General features: G+C 47.5%; 1 protein-coding gene across 1 annotated transcript in view; it reads right to left on the bottom strand.

The window, feature by feature from the left end:
- Window positions 1-7,345: 7,345 nt before the first annotated feature.
- LOC138300262 (perilipin-2-like) overlaps window positions 7,346-21,587 on the bottom strand; it is a 101,081-nt gene continuing 86,839 nt past the window's right edge. The window contains exon 9 of the mRNA XM_069239426.1: window positions 7,346-7,956. Coding sequence (XP_069095527.1) covers window positions 7,825-7,956 — 132 coding nt within the window. The 3' untranslated portion in view covers window positions 7,346-7,824. The remainder of the gene's footprint in view (window positions 7,957-21,587) is intronic.

Below are 21,587 nucleotides of genomic sequence, written 5' to 3'. Positions count from 1 at the left end.
CGTCTAGGTAAGGGAATACCGATACTCCCTTCCTTCTGAGATCCACTGCAACCACCGCCATCATCTTCATAAAGACTCGATGCACGGAAGTAAGACCAAAAGGAAGGACCGCAAACTGGTAGTGTTGCGATCCCACCACAAACCTGAGATACTTCTTGTGTGACTTGAGAATGGGGATATGAAAGTAAGCATCCTGCAAGTCTACCAACACCATATAATCCTCTTTGTTCAATGCCAAAAGTACCTGCGCTAGAGTCAGCAACATGAATTTCTCCTGTTTGAGGAACCAATTCAAAACCCTCATATCTAGGATAGGTCTCAATCGACCATCCTTCTTGGGAATCAGGAAATAGCTTGAATAGCATCCCTGACCGCTTTCCTGCTATGGAACAAACTCCACTGCGCCTTTTGATAAAAGGACCTGAACCTCCTGCTGAAGCAACAGGAGATGATCCCCTGAACAAAACAAAGGACGGGGAGGGATGGAAGGGGGGAAACTCCTGAAAGGGAAGGGCATACCCTTTCCCCACAATATTTAGTACCCAGGAGTCTGATGTGACTAACTCCCACTCGTGGAGAAAATGAAACAACCTTCCTACTACGGGAGAAGCAGGACTTAAAATGGATGGAAAACAAGGGCTGCTTTCCTGGTTGTGCTCCCCCAGAGGAAGAGGCAGGGTGCTGCTGGGTGGCTCCTCACGTTCCAACCCTCTCTCGTCCTCTAAAGGACCTATATGAAAGGTTGGCAGACTGTTGAGTTGTGGATTGAGGCCTCCCACGATAAGCGGCTCCACAGCCAAACCCTCTAAACCTCCAAAAGGAACTGAAAGGAGTAGATGCAGAAGCCTGCAGTTCCAAAGATTTGCAGTGGCCCTACTAACTTTAAAGCACTCTAAGGCAGAGTTCTCTTTGGCCCCAAACAACATTTCTCCATCGAAAGCAAGATTTAATTAAGTTGCCGTGACATCTTTTGAAAACCCAGGATACCTCAGCTACGCATGTCTCCTGGTGGCAACTGAAGTACCCATTGCCCTGGCCACTGAGTCTGTAGTATCCAGGCCAGACTGGAGGATCTGTTTGGCCGCAGCTTGGGCATCCAACAGGAGTTCATGGAACTGTCCCTGCATATCCTGCGGCAAATTAGGTACTAAAGCTCTAGCCGTGTCCATCAGGGCGTGCACGTATTTACCCAACACACAGGTAGCATTAACTGACTTCAAAGCCATACTGCAGGATGAAAAAGTCTTCTTAGCTATCTGCTCCATCCTCTTGGACTCCCTGTCCGATGAAGTAACAGGAAAGGAGCCTGGTGCAGAACGAGCCGAACAAGAAGCCTGGACCACCAAGCTCTCCGGAGTCAGATGTTGTGACAAAAATCCCTGATCTCCCAGAGCAACCCTGTATCTTCTTGCAACAGTGCTGGACACAGCTGGTGATGTAACAGGCTATCTCCAAGATAGGTTCCGTAAGAGCATCATTGATTGGGAGTAAGGGTTCAGCTTAAGTAGAAGAAGGATGTAAGACTTCAGTCAAAATGTTAGTTTTAACCTCGGCAGCTGGCAATGGAAGGTCCAAAAATTCTGCAGCTTTCTTGATAACAGAGTGGAAGGAAGCCGCCTCTTCTGTAAACTCCCCTGGGGATGAAAGATACCACTCAGGGGAAGTGTCCAGCTCACTAGCTGAGTCTAGGCCCTGAAATTCTCCCAGGTCTCAGCAATCTCTCCTTCCTCCAACAACTGCCTCTGGTACTCTTGCTCTTCCAAGAGCCTCAACGCTCTCCTCCGCGACCTCAACCTGGCCTCCAACCTCGGCGTCGACATGGAGTTAGCCGACATCGACAACGCCGGCTTCAAAACCGATGGGAGCGGACTGGGAGAAGAAGGAGATGCACTTCGTCCTGACCGGGAACCATCTGGCGCCGGAGCGGACTCCATCGACGCTGTCGGCATATGAGGCCCTGTCATCGCCGTCGCATGTCTAAGCAGCAATGTCATCTGCGCCCGAGGCCTATGAGGCGATGTCATCGACGCCAGAGGCCTACAAGGCTAAGTCATCAGTGCCAAACCGGCATCCTCGGCCTGATAAAAAGGCACGAAAGGAGTAGACTTCTATGGAGCCAGAGAGCCCAAGGAGAATGCAAAAGGACTCGTGGGACCAGCCGGTGCACCAGCAGGGGCCATAGCCTTATTGAATATAGTGAACATGGCATTCAGAAATGCCAACGGATCCGCTCCGAGAGTCGGGAAGGCAGGAAACTCGGATCTTCATGCAGTGCCTGGCCGGATCCGGAACCTGTGGCACAGACTCGAGCCCCAGGTGAAAAGTGAGGACCCATTGGAGACTCAATCACTTTAATGAGCGATGACGACGAAGCCTGAGGACTTTGAGGCTGGGGAGTTACAGTGGGACTAACTTCCCATGTCGTATGACGCTGTCTGGATGGAGACAGAGATCGACCTCTAGAAGAACGACGTTGAGTCTAGTGTCAGCACCTCTACTTATGAGACTTGTGGGATGACGAGTCTCTAGTCTTAGACCTCCGATGACTTCTGTGTCCTTTCTTCGCCTTAGCTAAAAAGAGTTTAGCCTCCCTTTCCTTTAGCGCCTTCGGATTCATCCTTTGGCAGGACACGCACTCTCCTACATCGTTGTCCGAACTTAGACACCATAAGCAATCCTCATGAGTGTCTGTGACAGACATATGACCCCCCACACTCCTGACAAGATTTAAACCCTGACTTTTTAGGAGGAGACATTGTAACAGAGTATGTAGGAAAGTACCATCTTGCCTGGCATGTTACACCCCATATTTCACTGTATATATGTTGTTTTATTCTATGTGTCACTGGGACCCTGCCAGGCAGGGCCCCAGTGCTGATAAGTATGTGTTCCCTGTGTGATGCCTGTCTCACTGAGGCTCTGCTAACCAGAACCTCAGTGGTTATGCTCTCTCTGCTTTCCAAATTTGTCACTAACAGGCTAGTGACTAAATTTACCAATTCACATTGGCATACTGGTACACCCATATAACTCCCTTGTATATGGTACTGAGGTACCCAGGGTATTGGGGTTCCAGGAGATCCCTATGGGCTGCAGCATTTCTTTTGCCACCCATAGGGAGCTCTGACAATTCTTACACAGGCCTGCCACTGCAGCCTGAGTGAAATAACGTCTATGTTATTTCACAGCCATTTACCACTGCACATAAGTAACTTAGAAGTCACCTATATGTCTAACCTTCACCTGGTGAAGGTTGGGTGCAAAGTTACTCAGTGTGTGGGCACCTTGGCACTAACCAAGGTGCCCCCACATCGTTGAGGGCAAATTCCCCAGACTTTGTGAGTTCGGGGACACCATTACACGCGTGTACTATACATAGGTCACTACCTATGTACAGCGTCACAATGGTAACTCCGAACATGGCCATGTAACATGTCTAAGATCATGGAATTGTCACCCCAATACCATTCTGGTATTGGGGGGACAATTCCATGATCCCCCGGGTCTCTAGCACAGAACCCGGGTACTGCCAAACTGCCTTTCCGGGGTGTCCACTGCAGCTGCTGCCAACCCCTCAGACAGATTTCTGCCCTCCTGGGGTCCAGGCAGCCCTGGCTCAGGAAGGCGGAACAAAGGATTTCCTCAGAGAGGGTGTTACACCCTCTCCCCTTGGAAATAGGTGTGAAGGGCTGGGGAGGAGTAGCCTCCCCCAGCCTCTGGAAATGCTTTGATGGGCACACATGGTGCCCATCTCTGCATAAGCCAGTCTACACCGGTTCAGGGATCCCCCAGCCCTGCTCTGGCGCGAAACTGGACAAAGGAAAGGGGAGTGACCACTCCCCTGGCCAGTACCTCCCAGGGGTGGTGCCCAGAGCTCCTCCAGTGTGTCCCAGACCTCTGCCATCTTGGAAACAGATGTGTGCAGGGCACACTGGACTGCTCTGAGAACGATGGATTAAACCCAGATCTATGACTGGGGGTGAGTGTTGGCAATGTTCAGCATTCCGTCCATCACTTGTTGTTTTTGCTGAGTGGCCAGAGCCAGCAGGTGACGTCAGAGGCTCCTTCTGATAGGCGCTTACCTCTCTTGGTAGCCAATCCTCCTTCCTTGGTAGCCAAACCTTCTCTGTCTATTTAGCGTCTCTCCTTTGGGGAATTCTTTAGATAACGAATGCAAGAGCTCACCAGAGTTCCTCTGCATCTCTCTCTTCACCTTCTACCAAAGGATCGACCGCTGACTGCTCCAGGACGCCTGTAAAACCGAAACAAAGTAGCAAGACTACTACCAGCAACATTGTAGTGCCTAATCCTGCCGGCTTTCTCAACTGTTTCCAGGTGGTGCATGCTCTGGGGGTAGCCTCCCTTCACCCTGCACCAGAAGCTCTGAAGAAATCTCCTGTGGGTCGACGGAATCTTCCCCCAGCTAACGTAGGCACCAAAAGACTGCATCACTGGTCCTCTGGGTCCCCCCTCATTCTGATGAGCGTGGTCCCTGGAACACAGCAACTCTGTCCAAGTGACTCCCACAGTCCAGTGACTCTTCAGTCCAGGTTTGGTGGAGGTAAGTCCTTGCCTCCCCACGTTAGACTGCAAAGCGGTGTACCTCGTGATTTGCAGCTGCTCCGGCTCCTGTGCACTCTTCCAGGATTTCCTTCATGCACAGCCAAGCTAGGGTCCCCAGCACTCCGTCCTGCTGTGCACAACCTTCTGAGTTGTCCTCCGGTGTCGTGGGACTCCCTTTTGTGACTTTGCGTGGACACCGGTTCACTTTACTTCCAAGTGCCTGTTGGGGTACTTCTGCGGGTGCTGCCTGCTTCTGTGAGGGCTCTCTGAGTTGCTGAGCACCCCCTCTGTCACCTCCTCCAAGTGGCAACATCCTGGTCCCTCCTGGGCCCCTGCAGCACCCAAAAACCTCTACCGCGGATAGCAAGGCTTGTTTGCGGTCTTTCTGCGTGGGAACACCTCTGCAAGCTTCATCGCGACGTGGGACATCCGTCTTCCAAAGGAGAAGTTCCTAGTCCTCTTCTTTCTTGCAGAACTCCAAGCTTCTTCCAACCTGTGACAACTTCCTTGCACCTTCAGCTGGCATTTCCTGGGCTCCTGCCCCCTCTCAAAACTGTCGCGACTATTGGACTTGGTCCCTTTGTCTTACAGGTACTCAGGTCAGGAAATCCGTTGTCAGTGCACTGCTGGTGTGTGTTCTTCCTGCAGAATCCCCCTATCACGACTTATGTGATCTCTGGGGGTAGTACGTGCACTTTACTCCTACTTTTCAGGGTCTTGGGGTGGGGTATTTTTCTAACCCTCACTGTTTTCTTACAGTCCCAGCAACCCTCTACAGGCTCACATAGGTCTGGGGTCCATTTGTGGTTCGCATTCCACTTTTGGAGTATATGGTTTGTGTTGCCCCTATACCTATGTGTTCCTATTGCAACCTATTGTGATTCTACACTGTTTGCATTACTTTTCTTGCTATTACTTAGCAAATTTTGGTTTGTGTACATTTAACTTGTGTATGTATATTACCTTCTTACTGAGGATACTCGCTGAGATACTTTTGGCATATTGTCATAAAAATAAAGTACCTTTATTTTTAGTAACTCTGTGTATTGTGTTTTCTTATGATATTGTGCATATGATATAAGTGGTATAGTAGGAGCTTTACATGTCTCCTAGTTCAGTCTAAGCTGCTTTGCCATAGCTACCTTCTATCAGCCTAAGCTGCTAGAAACACCTCTTCTACACTAATAAGGGATAACTGGACCTGGCACAAGGTGTAAGTACCTCTGGTACCCACTACAAGCCAGGCCAGCCTCCTACAGAGTACAATAAGACCATTGAAACAGTAGCTTCTCGAAAGCAAAGAGAAAACCGTTCGCTTTGAAGTCATGGAAAAAAAGGAACTGACGTCATCATGGCGGCGAGGACCTCTTATTGCCAGGGTGACGTCTGACAGAGTCGCGTGTGGAGCAGTGCAATTGTGACGTCGATGTGGAGAGCTGGGAAGAAAATTTTCCATTGAATGCTGGTGCATTGGAAGAATTCATAAGGTAAGGAATCCACAGGCAGTTGTATCAATCAGAAACAACCTTGATTAAAGGCTGTCCTTGTGTTTATTTGGAACTTAAGCCTTGTCCTTTCTCCGTTTGAAATTTATTCTATATGTATGTATGCAATTTCTTTAACATCCGTAGCAGGTTTTTTGAGACCCCTGATATTTGAGTTTCAGCCACTGCCTAAATTGCAAGCAGAAATTGACACGAGATTTGACAATTGCAATTTGCACAATTACTTATTTTTCAATTTGCACAATTATTTTCAATTAGATGCTGGAGTGATAAGCAATTATCTATTGTGGAGTGGTCCTCTAGCCCGGTATGGCCTCGAGGGATCTTAACAGTCTTCTCTGCCAAGGCTTGGGCTCTCCTAGCAAGTTTTTTGAAGAAAAAAAAAATCCAGTGGTGTTTGTTGGTTATTAGCATACATTTTATGGGTGTGGCCTTAGCCCCTCGTGTATATTTGAAGGCACCATAATCCTCCCCTTTCTAGGAATCAGATATTGTGCTGCTTTCGAAACAGACTTCATAATTATATGCATGCACTTTGGCTCACAATACAGTGCACGCAATTTGAGATACTATCAGCACATTTAGCGCAAGTCTTTAGTAGTCCTTTGATTTAAGCAGGTGGGGGAAAACCAATCAACCAGTACTGTGCTATAAATTGCCCCTGTTGCATTAAACTCATCATACAGAGAACATACATTTTATGATCAATCTATAGATTTGGTTTATTATTCAATCCACCTTCTCACTGCAACAGGTGGTGCCGAAACCCGTCACCCTCTAACACGCACACTGGCAACATATTTCCAAAGATTTTACTGCTGCCCAGCACAAAACCTTTCACAGAAGAGATGGTCTTGCCCGTCTCATTTTTTTAATGAGCGCCTTACTCCCATGCCAACAACTCCATCTAACTGCACCCTGTGTCTGGTTGATGTCCCAAATATATTAGTCATGCTACCCATTGGATCAGGCAACACATTTTTCATACGAGGTGTTAAGCCCACTTTTATGTGAAGAGTTGGGGAGAGGTAGAGCTTTTTGAGCACCAGTTTAAAAATGTTAAATTAATGTTTCATATTTGATCAACAGACATTAGCGGAGCTAAAACTCCCTTTGTCTATGAAGACGGGCGAGGGTAACAAAAAATAGTAATAAAGCTTACTCCGGATACTGACTACCCCAAGCAGAAGAGTCCAGTACCTATAGGATGTACCAAACAATTAAAATGTACAAATACTGATCCACACTATACACTACAATACGAAACAGCAAAAGAATGCATATTGTAAATTTTAAACTTTATTGAGAGGTTTCACATGAGAGAATTTAAGCACAGTGAAGACTTATGCCACTGTAAGGAAAATAATTTGTAATTTAATGAAACTGGAAGTATCAAAGGAGAAAATTAAAGTATAAATGACTGTTGTCGTCCCATTGACAAGCAAAACAATTAAGACCTCCTTAACGTTTTGAAAAGCCCAAGCAATGTCAATTATACTTACAAATAAATCACTGTAAATGACAAAGTACACACGAGATAAGAACAGGATAATATTGCATTTAAGTTATCCTCAAAAGTAATTAGATGAAAGGTGCAATCTAGCTTTCTTAGAAAATAGCACTTTCATATCAATGGCCTAGGCATTTTCTTTTGCTCCAAATTTATACATCAAATTACCTTCCAGGAAAGCAAAAAATGCAATTCAACATGGCAAACTGCTGGCAACTCCTTATAAAAGATTTGCTTGAAAAATATTTATTCAGCCCTCAGTAATGTGTTTACGTGACCATTAGTGTGAAGAAAGCCTTGCTGGTACTCTTCATCAAAGTCCCAAATATCCTGGCTGTCGGATTCTGAAGCCAGATCTGTGATGGTGAAGTCTGGCACCTGTAGATGCAGAATAGAACATTTTATCTAATTGCATGCCTAAAAATCTAGAGACAGAAATACATTAAATATTTCAAACCCTCTAAAAACATCCCAAACCAAGTACTACTTCTTACGTTCACAGTAAAAACTAGAATGTCTGAGCTTAACGCCAGAAGGAGGTACTGGGCAAGATAAAATCCTGAAATATTTTTTGTTTATTGTTACCCACAAATACCCAATTATCAAATGACAATAGGAAAGGTTAACAGAGCACACAAGCACCAATAATCTGCACAGAATATTTAACATTGGAAATGTAACAGCTGTACACTACCAAAAAAGTTCTGCACTGGTTCCTAGCTTGTCGTGATATATAAAGATGATTCAAAGCCAATACCGGATAAAAGCCCTTTTACAGTTTCAACCACATATAACTACACCATCTTCCTGTGACCATGACGGAGTTCTAATGGAGAATTAGAATGTTCACCTCGCTCCTAGAAGGTGAATGCACTGAAGACATGTTTGGGAAAAGACAGCTTTAGAATCATTCAGTTGCATCTGAAAAAAAGGCTGAATATGTACATGGAAAGTTTGCCAGTCTGTCCTGCTACAAGCTGTGCTATACACAAATTCCCCAAAACATTCTTTGCCATTTGTTTGCTACAATGCATTACAATGGGACAAAAATGTCAGAGCTTTACCATCAAAATGTCCAAAAAGTATGCTTCTTACACCCTTGCACCTAAATAGTCTCGTGTAAAATAATACAGCTAACCAGTTATTCTGTGAGTATCACTCCAAACTTTAAGCGTGTAATTTACAAAATAATTATTATCCAAGGTAGAAGGCACTCACACGGAGTTATTTACCTGGATGGAGCAGGGCTGTTGGCTTCACGTCAGGCTCCGAAGCCACCCCAGACAAGAACTACTGAGTGTGCATCACCTCCTCCTTCAATTACCTCCCACTAGCCCCAGATAAGTACTCCAAATTGTAGCACAATATTTACCAGCCTAGAATGGAGTTTGCCTGGGTAGGTTGTAACAAACTTATTATTCAGTCTGGTGTCTCCAAGATCCGTAATTCCATGGACCATTAAGCACAAATGAAAGGCGACTAGACTAGGCTGAAACTGGAGGTTGGCGAAAAACTAGTCCCAGCTATGAGACAACATATTAATTTTTACTGCGGGCCTTAAAAATTTATATTTTTATAACCACATTTTATTATTTTTAAGAAGGTAAGCAACATCCACTGGAGGCAAGATGTTGGTACATAATAATGATAGCTCCGCAGTATAATCCCAAAATTGAACAGGCATATCAAACAAATTTACTTCAATTGGGTAACCCATAATGAGTCCACCATTTTCCCCATATGTTATCATATTTGTGGGGGCAGACCCGTGCTTCATAAATTGTATTCTCCTGATGGGCACACCAGTCTACTTCTCTGCGCCAGATTGACAATGAAGGGAGCGTAGGTTGCTACCAGTGATGGGCAATGTCTCTTTTAGCCACTAGACAAAACATTTCTTTAAAAATCCTTTCAGCTTGTGGCTCTCCCAGCTTCTCCAGAAGGCCCAGTAAGGTCACCCATGAACTCAGATCAACCAGATGACCTAGTATTGTTGAGCTTTCACTACCCACTCTCTCCCAAAATGACTGCAACTCTGGGCACTCCCAGGCAATATGGAAGAAGTCTGCATCTAGGCAACATCATGCACACATGGTTTGGGCAGCATGGTCTGTCAAATCTGGTATGGGGAAATGTGCATGGCATAGATATAGTTGATTTGGATAAGTCTCAACCGTGATGAAATTGCCAATTCTCTCGGGGCTAAACACGCTTCCCTCCAAACTTCATCGTCCAGTCCACACACCCATTTTAGCCATATTTGTTGGAGGAGTGCAAACCCATCTGATGAATTAATCATCAATGATCAACAGACATGGCTCCCTTGTCCAAGCACCCAAGGAGAAGCTTAGCTTCCAACAGACTATACTCATGGATTTCGGCTGCTACCGGGAGATGTTCTCACAGGGCATGGCGTAACTGGAGGAAAAAAAAAAAAAAAAAAAAAAAAAAAAAAAAGAAGGTTTAAGGGATACAGCATATTGGTCACGCACGAATTACTTAATTCCTATGCGATCCCAGTGGGGGAATCCTTGGAGGCTCAACACCTGCAAGAGCCGGATGCCCTGCCAGAGAGGGGTCATGTCTGTCAAACGCTGCTCCCATCCGATCAAACGTAAAGCTGCCCTTCAGCAGCACATAGCCACTAGAGTGCAGGAGGGCGCTGCCAACAGCAGCCGATCTCCATATAGCATGTACAAAAGCCTTTCAAACCCTAGATGTAGTTCTAATCAATAAGCAGGGTCGCCCCATCCTCCTGCAAACCACTCTTTAAAGGGGACCAGATGTGTGGCAAGGTAGTAGCCATAGATGTCAGTCATACCAAGCCCTCCATCAAATGGTAATTTCGGTGCGGTTGGGAAACCCACACAAGGGTGCTCTCCCGATCAAACAAAGGCTGTTATTTTTGAGGTCAATGAACAGAACCCTGCCCGGGGAATCAGATATTGGAAGTTTGCTAAAATATATAGATAACAGGGGGAGGAACAGCATTTTAAAGACTGCAATTCATCCTAGTGGACTTAAGGGCAGACAACTCCACCTGCGGAAGTCCCTGTCCAGAGCTTCGGCGAGAGACTGGAAGTTAAGGGACCAAGCCACTTCCAGAAGGTACAAAATATGGATCCCCAGGCATGTGAAGAAGGTCCGACAAACGGGTATATCAGGCCACCAGTGATGCAACGCGGCCTCCCCTTCCACCACCACCAGGAGAGACTTACGGGCATGAACTTGCAGGCCAGATGGCATCTCTTAAAGGTAAAGGAGTTCACGGCATCCAGGGCCCGAGGTCTGTGGGTCACTGAGGAGAAGTAGCACATCTGAGAAGAGGACACAGAGTCTGGAAAGGACCACAAGACCAAGTCAAACACTTTTTGGAAGTCGATCAGTAAGAGGCAGATCGTAGTTCAGGCAATGTGATAGGGAGAGTGAGACTTGTACCCTATGGATGCAGTGTTGAGTGCTTCTACCAGGCATAAAGCCACAATGGTGGCCAGACAACACATCTCCAAAGACGGCCAATAAGTAGAGCACGAGGAAGGTGTGATACCATTTAAAGTATTCGACAGGGAAGCCGTCGAGGCTTGGGGTCTTGCCAGTTGGAGACCACTTCATCGATCGTTGAAGGCAGATCTAACTCGTGTACCACAAAGGGCGGAAGGTAGGGTAAGGGTAATCTTGAAGGAGCAGATTATCGACCTCGCTTCGCCTCTTCCAGGGAAACTTGTAGCAGTTTGGACTGCGTAGCCATCAGCAGGCGATCTAGTTCTCTTGAGTCGGAATCATCTATTCAGCTCTAAAAGGCATGTACTTGAGTTTCCAAGTCTGCTATTTGCAACTACTGTGTTAGTTCCTTCTGGCGTACACAGCCCTTGAGGAGACCCGATAGGGTAGGCTTACTTGGCGCCCAGTGTTGCAGCTGAGGGCACCAAGTTTCTGCTGATATAGAAGGTGGTTTGTATTTGCTCTTCCACAAATTTGGCGCATTCTGGGTCCAGTAGATGCCACACACTAAACCTCCACATTGGACGAAGGGTGCCCAGTTAGGTACCCCACTCGAAAAGGAGGGGAGCGAGACCCACTATGCCTCCGTGCAGGATTTGGACAGACTTGAGCAAGAGAAGGTCGCTAGCTGGGAGCCAAAGAAGTTTGATTCTAGCTTTGGTGCGATGAGCAGCAGATTGATGGGTGTAGGCCTGCATGGAGAGATTCCAGATGGGTCAAGCACACAAAGGCCCATGGAATCTGCCCAGGAGATCAAGTATGAGTAACACATTTGTCTGCCTGGTTGTGGAGAGTCAGATGTGTCTGGCATGGGGTCAGGGACAGTGTTAAAATCACCACCTATCAGTTATTCCAGTCGGGAGGGCCAGTACTATAGACTCTATCGCTCGTAGAGTGGTTTGCATGAGTTGTTGTGGGATGTAGCAGGAGTTGAAGTATTATTGTTTTACTGCCATACTTCCCACAAATCTCCTAAGGGTCTTCGTGTACTTTGGAACAGTCATGAAAAGGGTTTTGTGTATCTACCAGATATTTTGTTGCAAAAGGTAAGTAACTTGTACATCAGATTGAGACTTCTAGTTGCAGATTCCTTACCTTAGAATAGATACCCAAGCAATGCCATCCTTGGTGGTGAGCTGCGAACCAAGATCATGCTAGGAAGACCTGCAGGACTGAACGACCAAAATAGGCGTCCAGACGGACCTGACTGTCCAGGCAGTGGGTAGCAGCCTGGCAGATATCCAGGACAGGAACTCTGCGTGCTAACGCAGTGGAAGCAGCAGTTGCTTTGGTAGAATGAGCACGCAAGCCCTCAGGGCGTTGCTTCTTGGCCAAGGCGTAACACGTTTTGATACAAAGAAGCACCCATCGAGAGATGGTACGCTTTTGCACCGCCTTCCCTTTTTACACACCCACATATCCAACAAAGAGTTGATCGTCCATCCGGAAATCATTAGTACGATTGAGGTAGAACGCCAACGCTCTTTTTGGGTCCAGACAGAGGAGTCTCTCCTCTTCATGGGAATGGTGGACTGGCCTACATGAAAGGATGTAACCAACTCAGGAAGGAAGCCCTAGTATGCAACACTACTTTGTCAGGGTGCACAGGTAAGTATGGAGGTTTTGAGGAAAGGGCCTGAAGCAGAGGTGATAGAAAGACAATTTGGAAGGTGAGGAGCCACAAGGGACAATTATGCATTGGCTCAAAGAGGGTACACATCAAATAAGTAAGTACAAGATTAAGGTTCCACTGAGGCACGATAAATGGAGTGGGAGGAAATAAATGGGTGAGCCCTTTCAGGAATCTACTCACAATGGGAGATTTAAAGAGTGAGGGCTGATCAGGTAGCCGAAGAAAGGCCGAAATGGCAGATTAATACTCTTTAAGGGTGTCCAAAGCAGAGCCCTGCTCGGCCAAAGAAAGAATGAACAGAACAACCTCGGATAGAGAGACAGAAAGGGGATCAACAGATTTGTTAGTACACAATGCCACAAATTTATTCCAACAACAGGCGTATACAGTTTTGGTTGATGGACGCCTGGCTGTCAAGATAACATTGCAGACTTCGGGTGGAAGGACAAAAGCCGTCAACTGGCGCCACTCAATCTCCACACATGAAGGCGAAAGTTGGACAGGTTCGGGTGAAGGACCGTCCCCTGTTGCTGCGACAGAAGATCGAGTGGAGTAGAGGATCGATGGACATGCTCAATAGCTCTGGATACCATACTCTCTGTGCCCAGTCCGGAGCCACCAAGATTACTTGGACCCGGTCGTTCCTGATTTTCTTGGGAACTCTGGGCAGAAGAGGTATAGGCAGAAAGGGGGACAGGAGGCTGGAGTTCCACTCGAGACAAAAAGCGTCTCCGAGCGAGTCCCGCCTTGGAAACTCCAACGTGCAAAACAGCTGACATTGCACGTTCTCTGCGGAGGCGAACAGATCTAACCAAGGCTCTCCCCACTGCTGAAAGAGACCTTGTGCCACCTCCGGATGGAGATGTCATACGTGATCGGCTGCGCATCGACAGCCGAGTTAGTCTGCTCTGGCATTGAGGGAGCCTGCCAGATGTTGAACCATCAGGGTAATGCCCTGATGTTCCAGCCATGTCCAGAGGCGTAGAGCCACCTGACAATGGGTCCAGGACCCTACTCCACCCTGTTTGTTGGAGTACCACATGGCGGTAGTGTTGTCCGTGAACACCTGCACCACTTTCCCTTTGAGAAAGGAAAGGAATGCTTTCAATGCAAGCCTGATTGCCCGGAGCTCCAGCAGGTTGATATGGAGCCCAGACTCCGCTGTAGACCAGAGTCCTCTTATCTCCGCCTCTCCCATGTGGCCACCCCAACCCAGAAGTGACGCATCTGTCACTATAGATAGATCTGGTTGAGGAAGGGAGAGGGATCTGCCGTGGCCCCAATGCGGATTCGAAAGCCACCACTGCAGGTCTATCACAGTCTCCTCCGAGATCTGAAACAGGTCGGAGAGATTCCCCTGATGCTGCACCCTCTGGAACTTCAGGTCCCACTGCAGAGCCCGCATATACTATCTAGCATGTGTCACTAGCAGGATGCAGGAGGCCATGAGGCCCAGCAGCCTCAGAGTCAGCCTGACCGAAACCCAAGACCGAGGCCGAAAGATCGGAATCATAGCCTGAATGTCTTGGACTCGCTTTTCAGGAGGATAAGCCCAAAACTGCACTGTGTCCAGAACCGCTCCGATGAAAGGGAGCGACTGAGAGGGAGGCAGGTGTGACTTCGCCATGTTTATAGTCAACCCCAGCATGTGCAGGAGGTTCGCCGTAGTTTGAAAGTGGGAGACGACTTTCTGGGGCGAGTCCGCCTTCAACAGCCGGTCGTGGTGGTAGGGGAAGACTGAGACCCCTAACCAGCGCAAATGAGCTGCAACCACCGCCATCACTTTCGTGGACACCCGAGGGGCGCTGGTAAGGCTGAAGGGGAGCAGGGTAAACTGAAAGAGCTCTTGACTTACCACGAATCGTAGGTAACATCTGTGGGCAGGCAGGAAGAGGATGGGGAAATAAGTGTCCTGGAAGCACAATGCTACCATCCAGTCTCCTGGGTCCAAGGCAGAGAGAACCTGAGCCAGAGTAAGCATTCTGAATTTCACCTTCTTGAGGAAGTAGTTTAGGTCCCGAAGGTCTAGGATAGGACGTAAGCCCTTGTCCTTTTTAGGTATCAGAAAGTAACAGGAATAACAACCACAACCTACTTCTGGTGCAGGGACCTTTTCTATAGCTCCCTTGGCCAAGAGAGCTGAGACTTCCTGGCGGAGAAGCACCAAATGATCCTCTGGAAGGTGATTGAAGGATGGTGGCATGGGTGGTGGAGCAGATTCAAAAGGGAGGGAGTAGCCCTTTCGAACTATCTGCAAAACCCACCTGTCCGTGGTGATGTTTTCCCAATGGGGCAGGTGATAGCGAATCCTGCCACCAACTGGACGGGAGTGTGGGGACGAACTAGGAGGGTTTGGAGGCTGCAGCAAGGGGGAGAGGTGGACTGGGCAGACCTCTGCTTCCCTGTACCATGGCCACATGGGATTCCGTGGCCAGTGAAAGTGTGCGCGACAGGAGCCCCTTCTGTGGCCACAAAAGGGGCAAAAAGCAGACTGTGGTGGGCAAGGGGCAGAGGAAAAGACTGAAGGACCGAGCTGTAGCCCAGGAATCCTTGAATCTCTCCAAGGGCGAGCCCGCTTTGTCTCTGAAGAGACGGGAGCCATCAAAGGGCATGTCCATGAGTGACTGTTGGACATCCCCAGAAAAAACAGAAGTACGTAACCAGGTGTGGCGTGGTAAGGCTGTCGTAGAAACCGATCTGCCCAGAGAGTGGGTCGTGTCCAGCCCACAATGGATTGTTAACTTTGCCGCATCTCTCCCATCGTTCACAGCTTGGGAGACGATAGCACGGGCCTCCTCTGGTATCTGGGGCAGGACTTGCACAACCATATCCCACAAAGAGTGGGGATAGCAGCCCAAGAGGCATGCAGTGTTCACAGACCGCAGCGCGTGAATGGAGGAAGAAAACAACTTCTTGCTAAACTGTTCTAGTCTTTTGAATTACCTATCAGGGGGTGCGGAAGGGAATGCGCCTGAAGAAGAGGAAGCCTAGATAAGACTCAATCGTGGGGTGTTTGGACAGGAATTTAGGGTTGCACAGAGCAGGCCAATGGCGGCGTGCGATAGTCCGATTCACATGAGCTCCTGTGTTGGGTTTGGACCAGGTGCCCAAAAGGACATTGGTGAGGGCTTCATTAAACGGCAAAAGGGGCTCTGAAGTAGAAGCCCCAGGCTGAAGCACCTCCGTCAAGAGATTAGAACTGACCTCAACAGTGGGAAGCTTGAGACCAAGAACCTCAGCTGCCCTACTGACCACGAGACCGTAAGTTACTCCCTCCGCCATAGCCACAGTAGGAGGAAACAGCATGCCAGCGTCAGGAGAAGTATCTATACCACTGGCTTTGCCCAATTCCTGAGCCCAGTCCATAGAAGGATCATCCTGGTATTCATAAGGGTCCAGGGACCCCCCCTCTAACCCTTCTCCATATTCGTACCCATAAGAAAAGGGCCGAATCCGACCTGGGGTGAAAAGGCCCCATCGAAGTTGAAGTCGGCTGATGCCGCTCTGACTCCGAGTCGTTGGGGATCAGAATTGGGTTGCCGTCGATAGTGGGCACTACCGACATCGGGAGCGTCAATGATCGACCGGGGAAGGTCTCAGGGGTGCGACTGGCGCCGGTGCGGATCCACGCACAGATCCAGAGGTGATCTCGGTGGCCAAAGCCGAAGCCGCCAGTGCTGAACCCGAAGGCCCCTCAGCTGAACCCCTTGAGCCCAAAGGCGACGTATTAAGGTTGGACCGCCCAAATATAAGGTGCGTGGCCTCATAAAACTAAGTTGGGTGGAGGTCGCTCTGGCTCTGGGAAACTCAGGGAAGCGCTTAGCCGACCCAGACGCAGGCTCCGAAGACGGAGACCTTGTGCATGGACGTTCTTCCCGCATCGCGTTGGCCGATCGACGGGGTGAAGTCAGACAGCGATGGGACTTCGACTTCTTCTTCTTAACTTGACCCGAAGATTTGGAAGAAGACGAGTGGTGATGACTCCGTGACCGATCTTGAGACCTTCCTCTCGAGCGAGATCGGGACCTACGGAGTCGAGTGCCGGGCCGTCATAAGCTTTATGGACCGCTCCCTCAAAGCCTTCAGGTGCATGGCCCGGCACTCGGAGCACAACTTTGGGTTGTGGTCGCACTTGAGACACCAAAGAAAGCCGATGAGTATCAGTCGCCGACATCGTACAATGACAGTCCTCACATGGCTTGAACCCGGTCTTCTGCGACATCCTTGATGCACCAAAGTTTCACAGAAAAACTGAACAAAATGGTCGAATATGCCCAAAAAAATTGCCAGGGTAGCACTTCGGATCAGCGTGTGGCGCGAAAAAAAAAAAAGAACTCATGTCACTGCGCGTGGGCGGCGTCTATATACTGCTCCCGACGCCATCACGGTGATCACGACGCCAACAACACCCACTGAGTCGACCGACGCCACCTGGCGACGCGCAAAGGTATTGCTCGAAGAAAAATCTCCAGAAATTCTAAGGTAAGGAATCTGCAACTAGATGTCCCTATCAGATTACACAATTTATATGGTCCCCCTGAATTGTTCTGGGGAGGCAAGGCAAATGACTGGTGCACCACCACCAGCTGGGAAGTACGTCAACAGCAGACCCTTCCTGCAAATGAAGAAACATGTGAAGTTCTCTAGTTAAGCATCCGAAGTTAAAGATTACATTTATAATATGAGTGCCATTTTTATCTGACAGGTGCATTAAAGGGCTTGGAATATATTACCTCAAACCATCTCAAATTTGTTGAATTTATGCCCTACCCAACGCTGCGAGGCAGGGATATAATCATGACCTCCGGGTCCCCAAAGGAAATAGCTAATCAGGACTAGGAGTTCAGGGATACATTTTCTGATTGGAGTAATGATGTTTCATACGAGCCGCCCCTCCTGCTTTCCTACCCTTTTGTCTCTTAGCTCCATAAATCCCATTTCTACTCACAGAGGCATTCTTAGAAGTATGGTTGGCTCAGAGTAGCCAAGAAGCGACTACGAACAACTACAAGTTACCAGCGTTCTCTCAAATGGTCCCCACTGCCAAATTGTCACCTTGCCTTTCACTCCACACGTTGGGGGTTTAGGACCCAGACAACATGGGAGTGTTTCTATGCATGAAATTCGTATCTACATTTTAGGCCGTGAAAATCTCATTTTAATGTTGGGCGAAATGCGAAGTAGGTTTCATGTACATTGATCCATCGGTTGCTCCCATGACAGCTACTGACCACACACTATCTAAAGCGGACACATCCCCCAAACAGCACAAACCTCCTTCTGTTGATAAAGATGTTTGGAAATGACCTGGGAGATCCACCCACAATGTGGGGTGTGCTCCTGAATTAGTTGCCAACCTGTGTGATAGAATCTTCTCCTATGGGGTCCCCAACCCATTACATCTCAAAGCATAGAAGCTGACGGTTCTTTTTGGAAAGTTGCAAGACTTGGGGCCAAAAGTGATGATAATTTCTGGGTCAGTTTAGTTGATACTTTCACAGTTGTCTGACAGCAAGAAACCTGGGCAGTAAAGCTTGTATATTTACATGGTTTTAAGACTTCACCTTGCTGCAAATCCATCCTCATCGGGCAGACTAATGGGAGGTCTGGCAATCCACCTCTCCGTTACGGCAGACACCAGGTTATTTTTATATTAAGCACATACAGCATTTTATCAATTACTCTGCCTCGAATTAAAGGATGGAATCATCGTGATGGATGCATCATTGCTCGGATGGGGAGCCCACATGGATCACCTCCAGATTCAAGGCTCATGGTCTCAGAAAGAAAGGACTTAATATATCAATCTCCTGCAGCTCAGTGCAGTTCATCTGGGGCTCAAGGCCATCACCCATTATTCACCACTGTCAACTTGCTTGTTCAGACTGTCCATATGACCACCACGTACTACCTGAACAAGCAAGGGGGCACCAGGTCCAGAGCTTTGTCACTAGAAGCCCAGACAATTTGGAAATGGCTTCTGGCCAGAAATCTGAGGGTAACAGCAAACCCCTTCCCAGGTCTCCGGAATGAGACAGTTCAAGCAGACACTCTCAGCAGAGCTCTCAACGAAAATCACGAGTGGGTATTGAACAAAGAAGTTTTTCCAAGGTATCTTTTAGTTGTGGGGCACACCTCTCGACCTCTTCGCCACAGCCGGAAAAAAAAAAAAAATGCCACAACTGCGCCGCCAGGTATTACCATCCAGAGACACTGGCAAATGCCCTATGGAGCAACTGGTCAAGCAAATGTCTTTACTCCTTTCCACCGATTTCTCTGATTCGGTCAGTCCTGATCAAGCTATCCCACTCCAAAGCAAAGATGATTCCAATTGCTCAAGAGTGGCCTCAGCAATGGTGGTTCCCGGACCTTCTTCACCGATCACAGCGTCCACATCTCGAGCTGCCATGCATGCCAGACCTACAAATGAAATTCAGAGGGCAGATGGTACACCCCAATCTCTCCTTGAATTTGGCGGCATGGCTCCTCGACACTCGAACTTGCCACAAGACTGCATGGAGATCCTCAAGGAGGCTAAGCGGCCTTCCACCAGCTTCAAATGGAAGAGATTTTGTACCTGGTGTTCCTCTAAGAACCTAGACCAGACTACTTGCCAAGAAGATGTGATTCTACCTATATTCTATACAGCCTGCAATTCTCTTCCATAAAGGTTAATCTGGCAGTTCTTAATGTCTACAGGAAACATCTGTCACAAACCTATTTTTTACAAATCCCTTGAAAAAAAAAAATCCCAGTCATACAGGATTTATAGAGTGGTTAAATAAAGTTTTCCCTCCCATTATGCGTCCCTCGCCTCCCTGGGAACTTAAAGTAGTGCTTTCTCGCCTTATGCAGGTTCCCTTTGAACCCATCCACAAAGCTTCCCTACAAAATCTTACAAGGAAAACTGCTTTCCTGGTAGCCGTAACTTCAGCTCGACGGATTAGTGAGATACAAGTAATATGTTCTCATGAATCATGCACTGGCTTTCATTTTAGCACAGTGGTTATGAGAATTCACCCAAAATTTCTTCCTAAGGTAGTGTTGGATTTCCACATAAAACAAACTATTTCATTGCCTACATTCTTACAGAATCCTTCTACTCCAGCAGAAAGATATCTGTATTCTTTGGATGTTAGGAGTGTTCTGAAGTTTTATCTTGGTAAAACAATAGCTATCAGCCAAATTAACCAGTTGTTTATTAACTAAGGTCCAGTACGCACTGGTCTGGCTTCCTCCAAACAATCCACCTCTAGATGGATAGTGTCTTGCATTTGACTATGCCATCAAAAAGTTAAGGCATTAATAGTAAAACCTAAAGCACATTCTAATAGAGGTAAAGCAGCCACTGCTGCCCTGCTCCGTAATGTCCCAATTCCAGAAATATGCACTACTGCCTAGATTCTGACTTCTGACATAGTGCAAGCCTCCCTCAGAAATCTGTTTTCGTAAACTATTTACACATTCCTCTGTCTTCTCAACCGATATACGTGGGGATGGACTTGCTACTCTATTCAGTGCTTATGGCTATATCTGGAAATCCCCTACAAAAGAAGGAATTGTTTCTTACCTGTAACTCCTGTTCTTTCAGAGGTGCATTTTCATGATAAGTCTTAAGTAACCCTCCCTCCTCCATGGTGAAATGGTCAGAGGTATCCTGGAGCTTTTTTTATGTCCCATATCGCCTTCAAAAAAGAACTGCAGCGACTACAACCAGCTGAGCAGGATACGATTCTAGTTGTCTCTGGGTTCTTAAAAGGTACAGTTTCTATTTTAGCCATATAATGGCAGCCTAAGAGGCTACTCTGCCCTGCTCTCCCTCATATCTATCATTAAAAGGGGTTGGTGAAGGAGATTTATACTACTTCAAAACATCTTAAATTTACATTTTTTATGTATTGGCCCTTTTTGACTTCATGCTGAAGAATAGGGCTAGTGTAGTCTACTTAGATATTCTGCATTATGTGTTTCTTTCTTAAGTATCTATACAGGCCTTTTCTGAAGAAAGGAGAAAATCTACACGTAAGATAAATTAAAGAACTGTTCCGGGGTCCCCGCACGTGGCTTATGACTATGCATGGAAATCCCCTACGAGAGCACTTAAGTCACTTTGGAGCATTGCGAACCAGCCTTCTCTAAGGGAGGTTTAAGAGCCCCCTATTAAAATTCCTATTCCAGGGCTGGAGTGGGCATCGGTTTTTTGGGCTGTTTATGCAGCTGGCCTATGGGAGGAAGGGACAAGTTAACAAAAGGTCTATCCCTGTGAAGGTTCAAAGGGCAATACTCAGTCAAAATTTCTTCTGAGTCTTGTCAAAGTGCTAGAGGCTAATAAACCCATCTTTGCTGTAAAGCCCCTGGGCCTGACTAGGCCCTTCTCAACATTTTAAAGAACCAGACAGACAGACAGACAGGGCCCCACTGGTGGTAAATGCCCCATGTGCAGCAAGGCACTCAAGCTAACTACCCATTTGGTCACAATAGATTATTGGGACCGAGGGAATGTGAGTTGTTACTGCCCGATTTCTCTCCTGGACTCAATGGTATAAGTTCTAGGCCATGTCGTTTTGCCACATCTCAAGGCATGGGCAGAGGAGGCTGGAATACTTTCAGATGTACAATGTGTGTCCAGGACGGGGCTCAGGAAAGGACCAATGTCCTAACCTCTACCTTCTGCTGGGCAAGTATACATCCCATGGCTAAACAGGACTCACTATTCTTGGGGGTTATGGACCTGTCCAGCACCTTTGATTTTATCTCTCATAGTAAATTGTGGCATAATATAAAAGATCTGTGTGGACAGGTCTATAACTAACCCCATTAGGGAGCTATATTCTGACTCCAGTGCCTCAGTTAGGGTTGATCGGGTAGGGGGTTG

The sequence above is a fragment of the Pleurodeles waltl genome, chromosome 1_2 (genome assembly GCF_031143425.1).
Source record: "Pleurodeles waltl isolate 20211129_DDA chromosome 1_2, aPleWal1.hap1.20221129, whole genome shotgun sequence".
NCBI lineage: Eukaryota > Metazoa > Chordata > Amphibia > Caudata > Salamandridae > Pleurodeles > Pleurodeles waltl.
The sequence above is the reverse complement of the archived record's forward strand: the minus strand, read 5'-3'. Positions and strand labels throughout refer to the sequence as shown.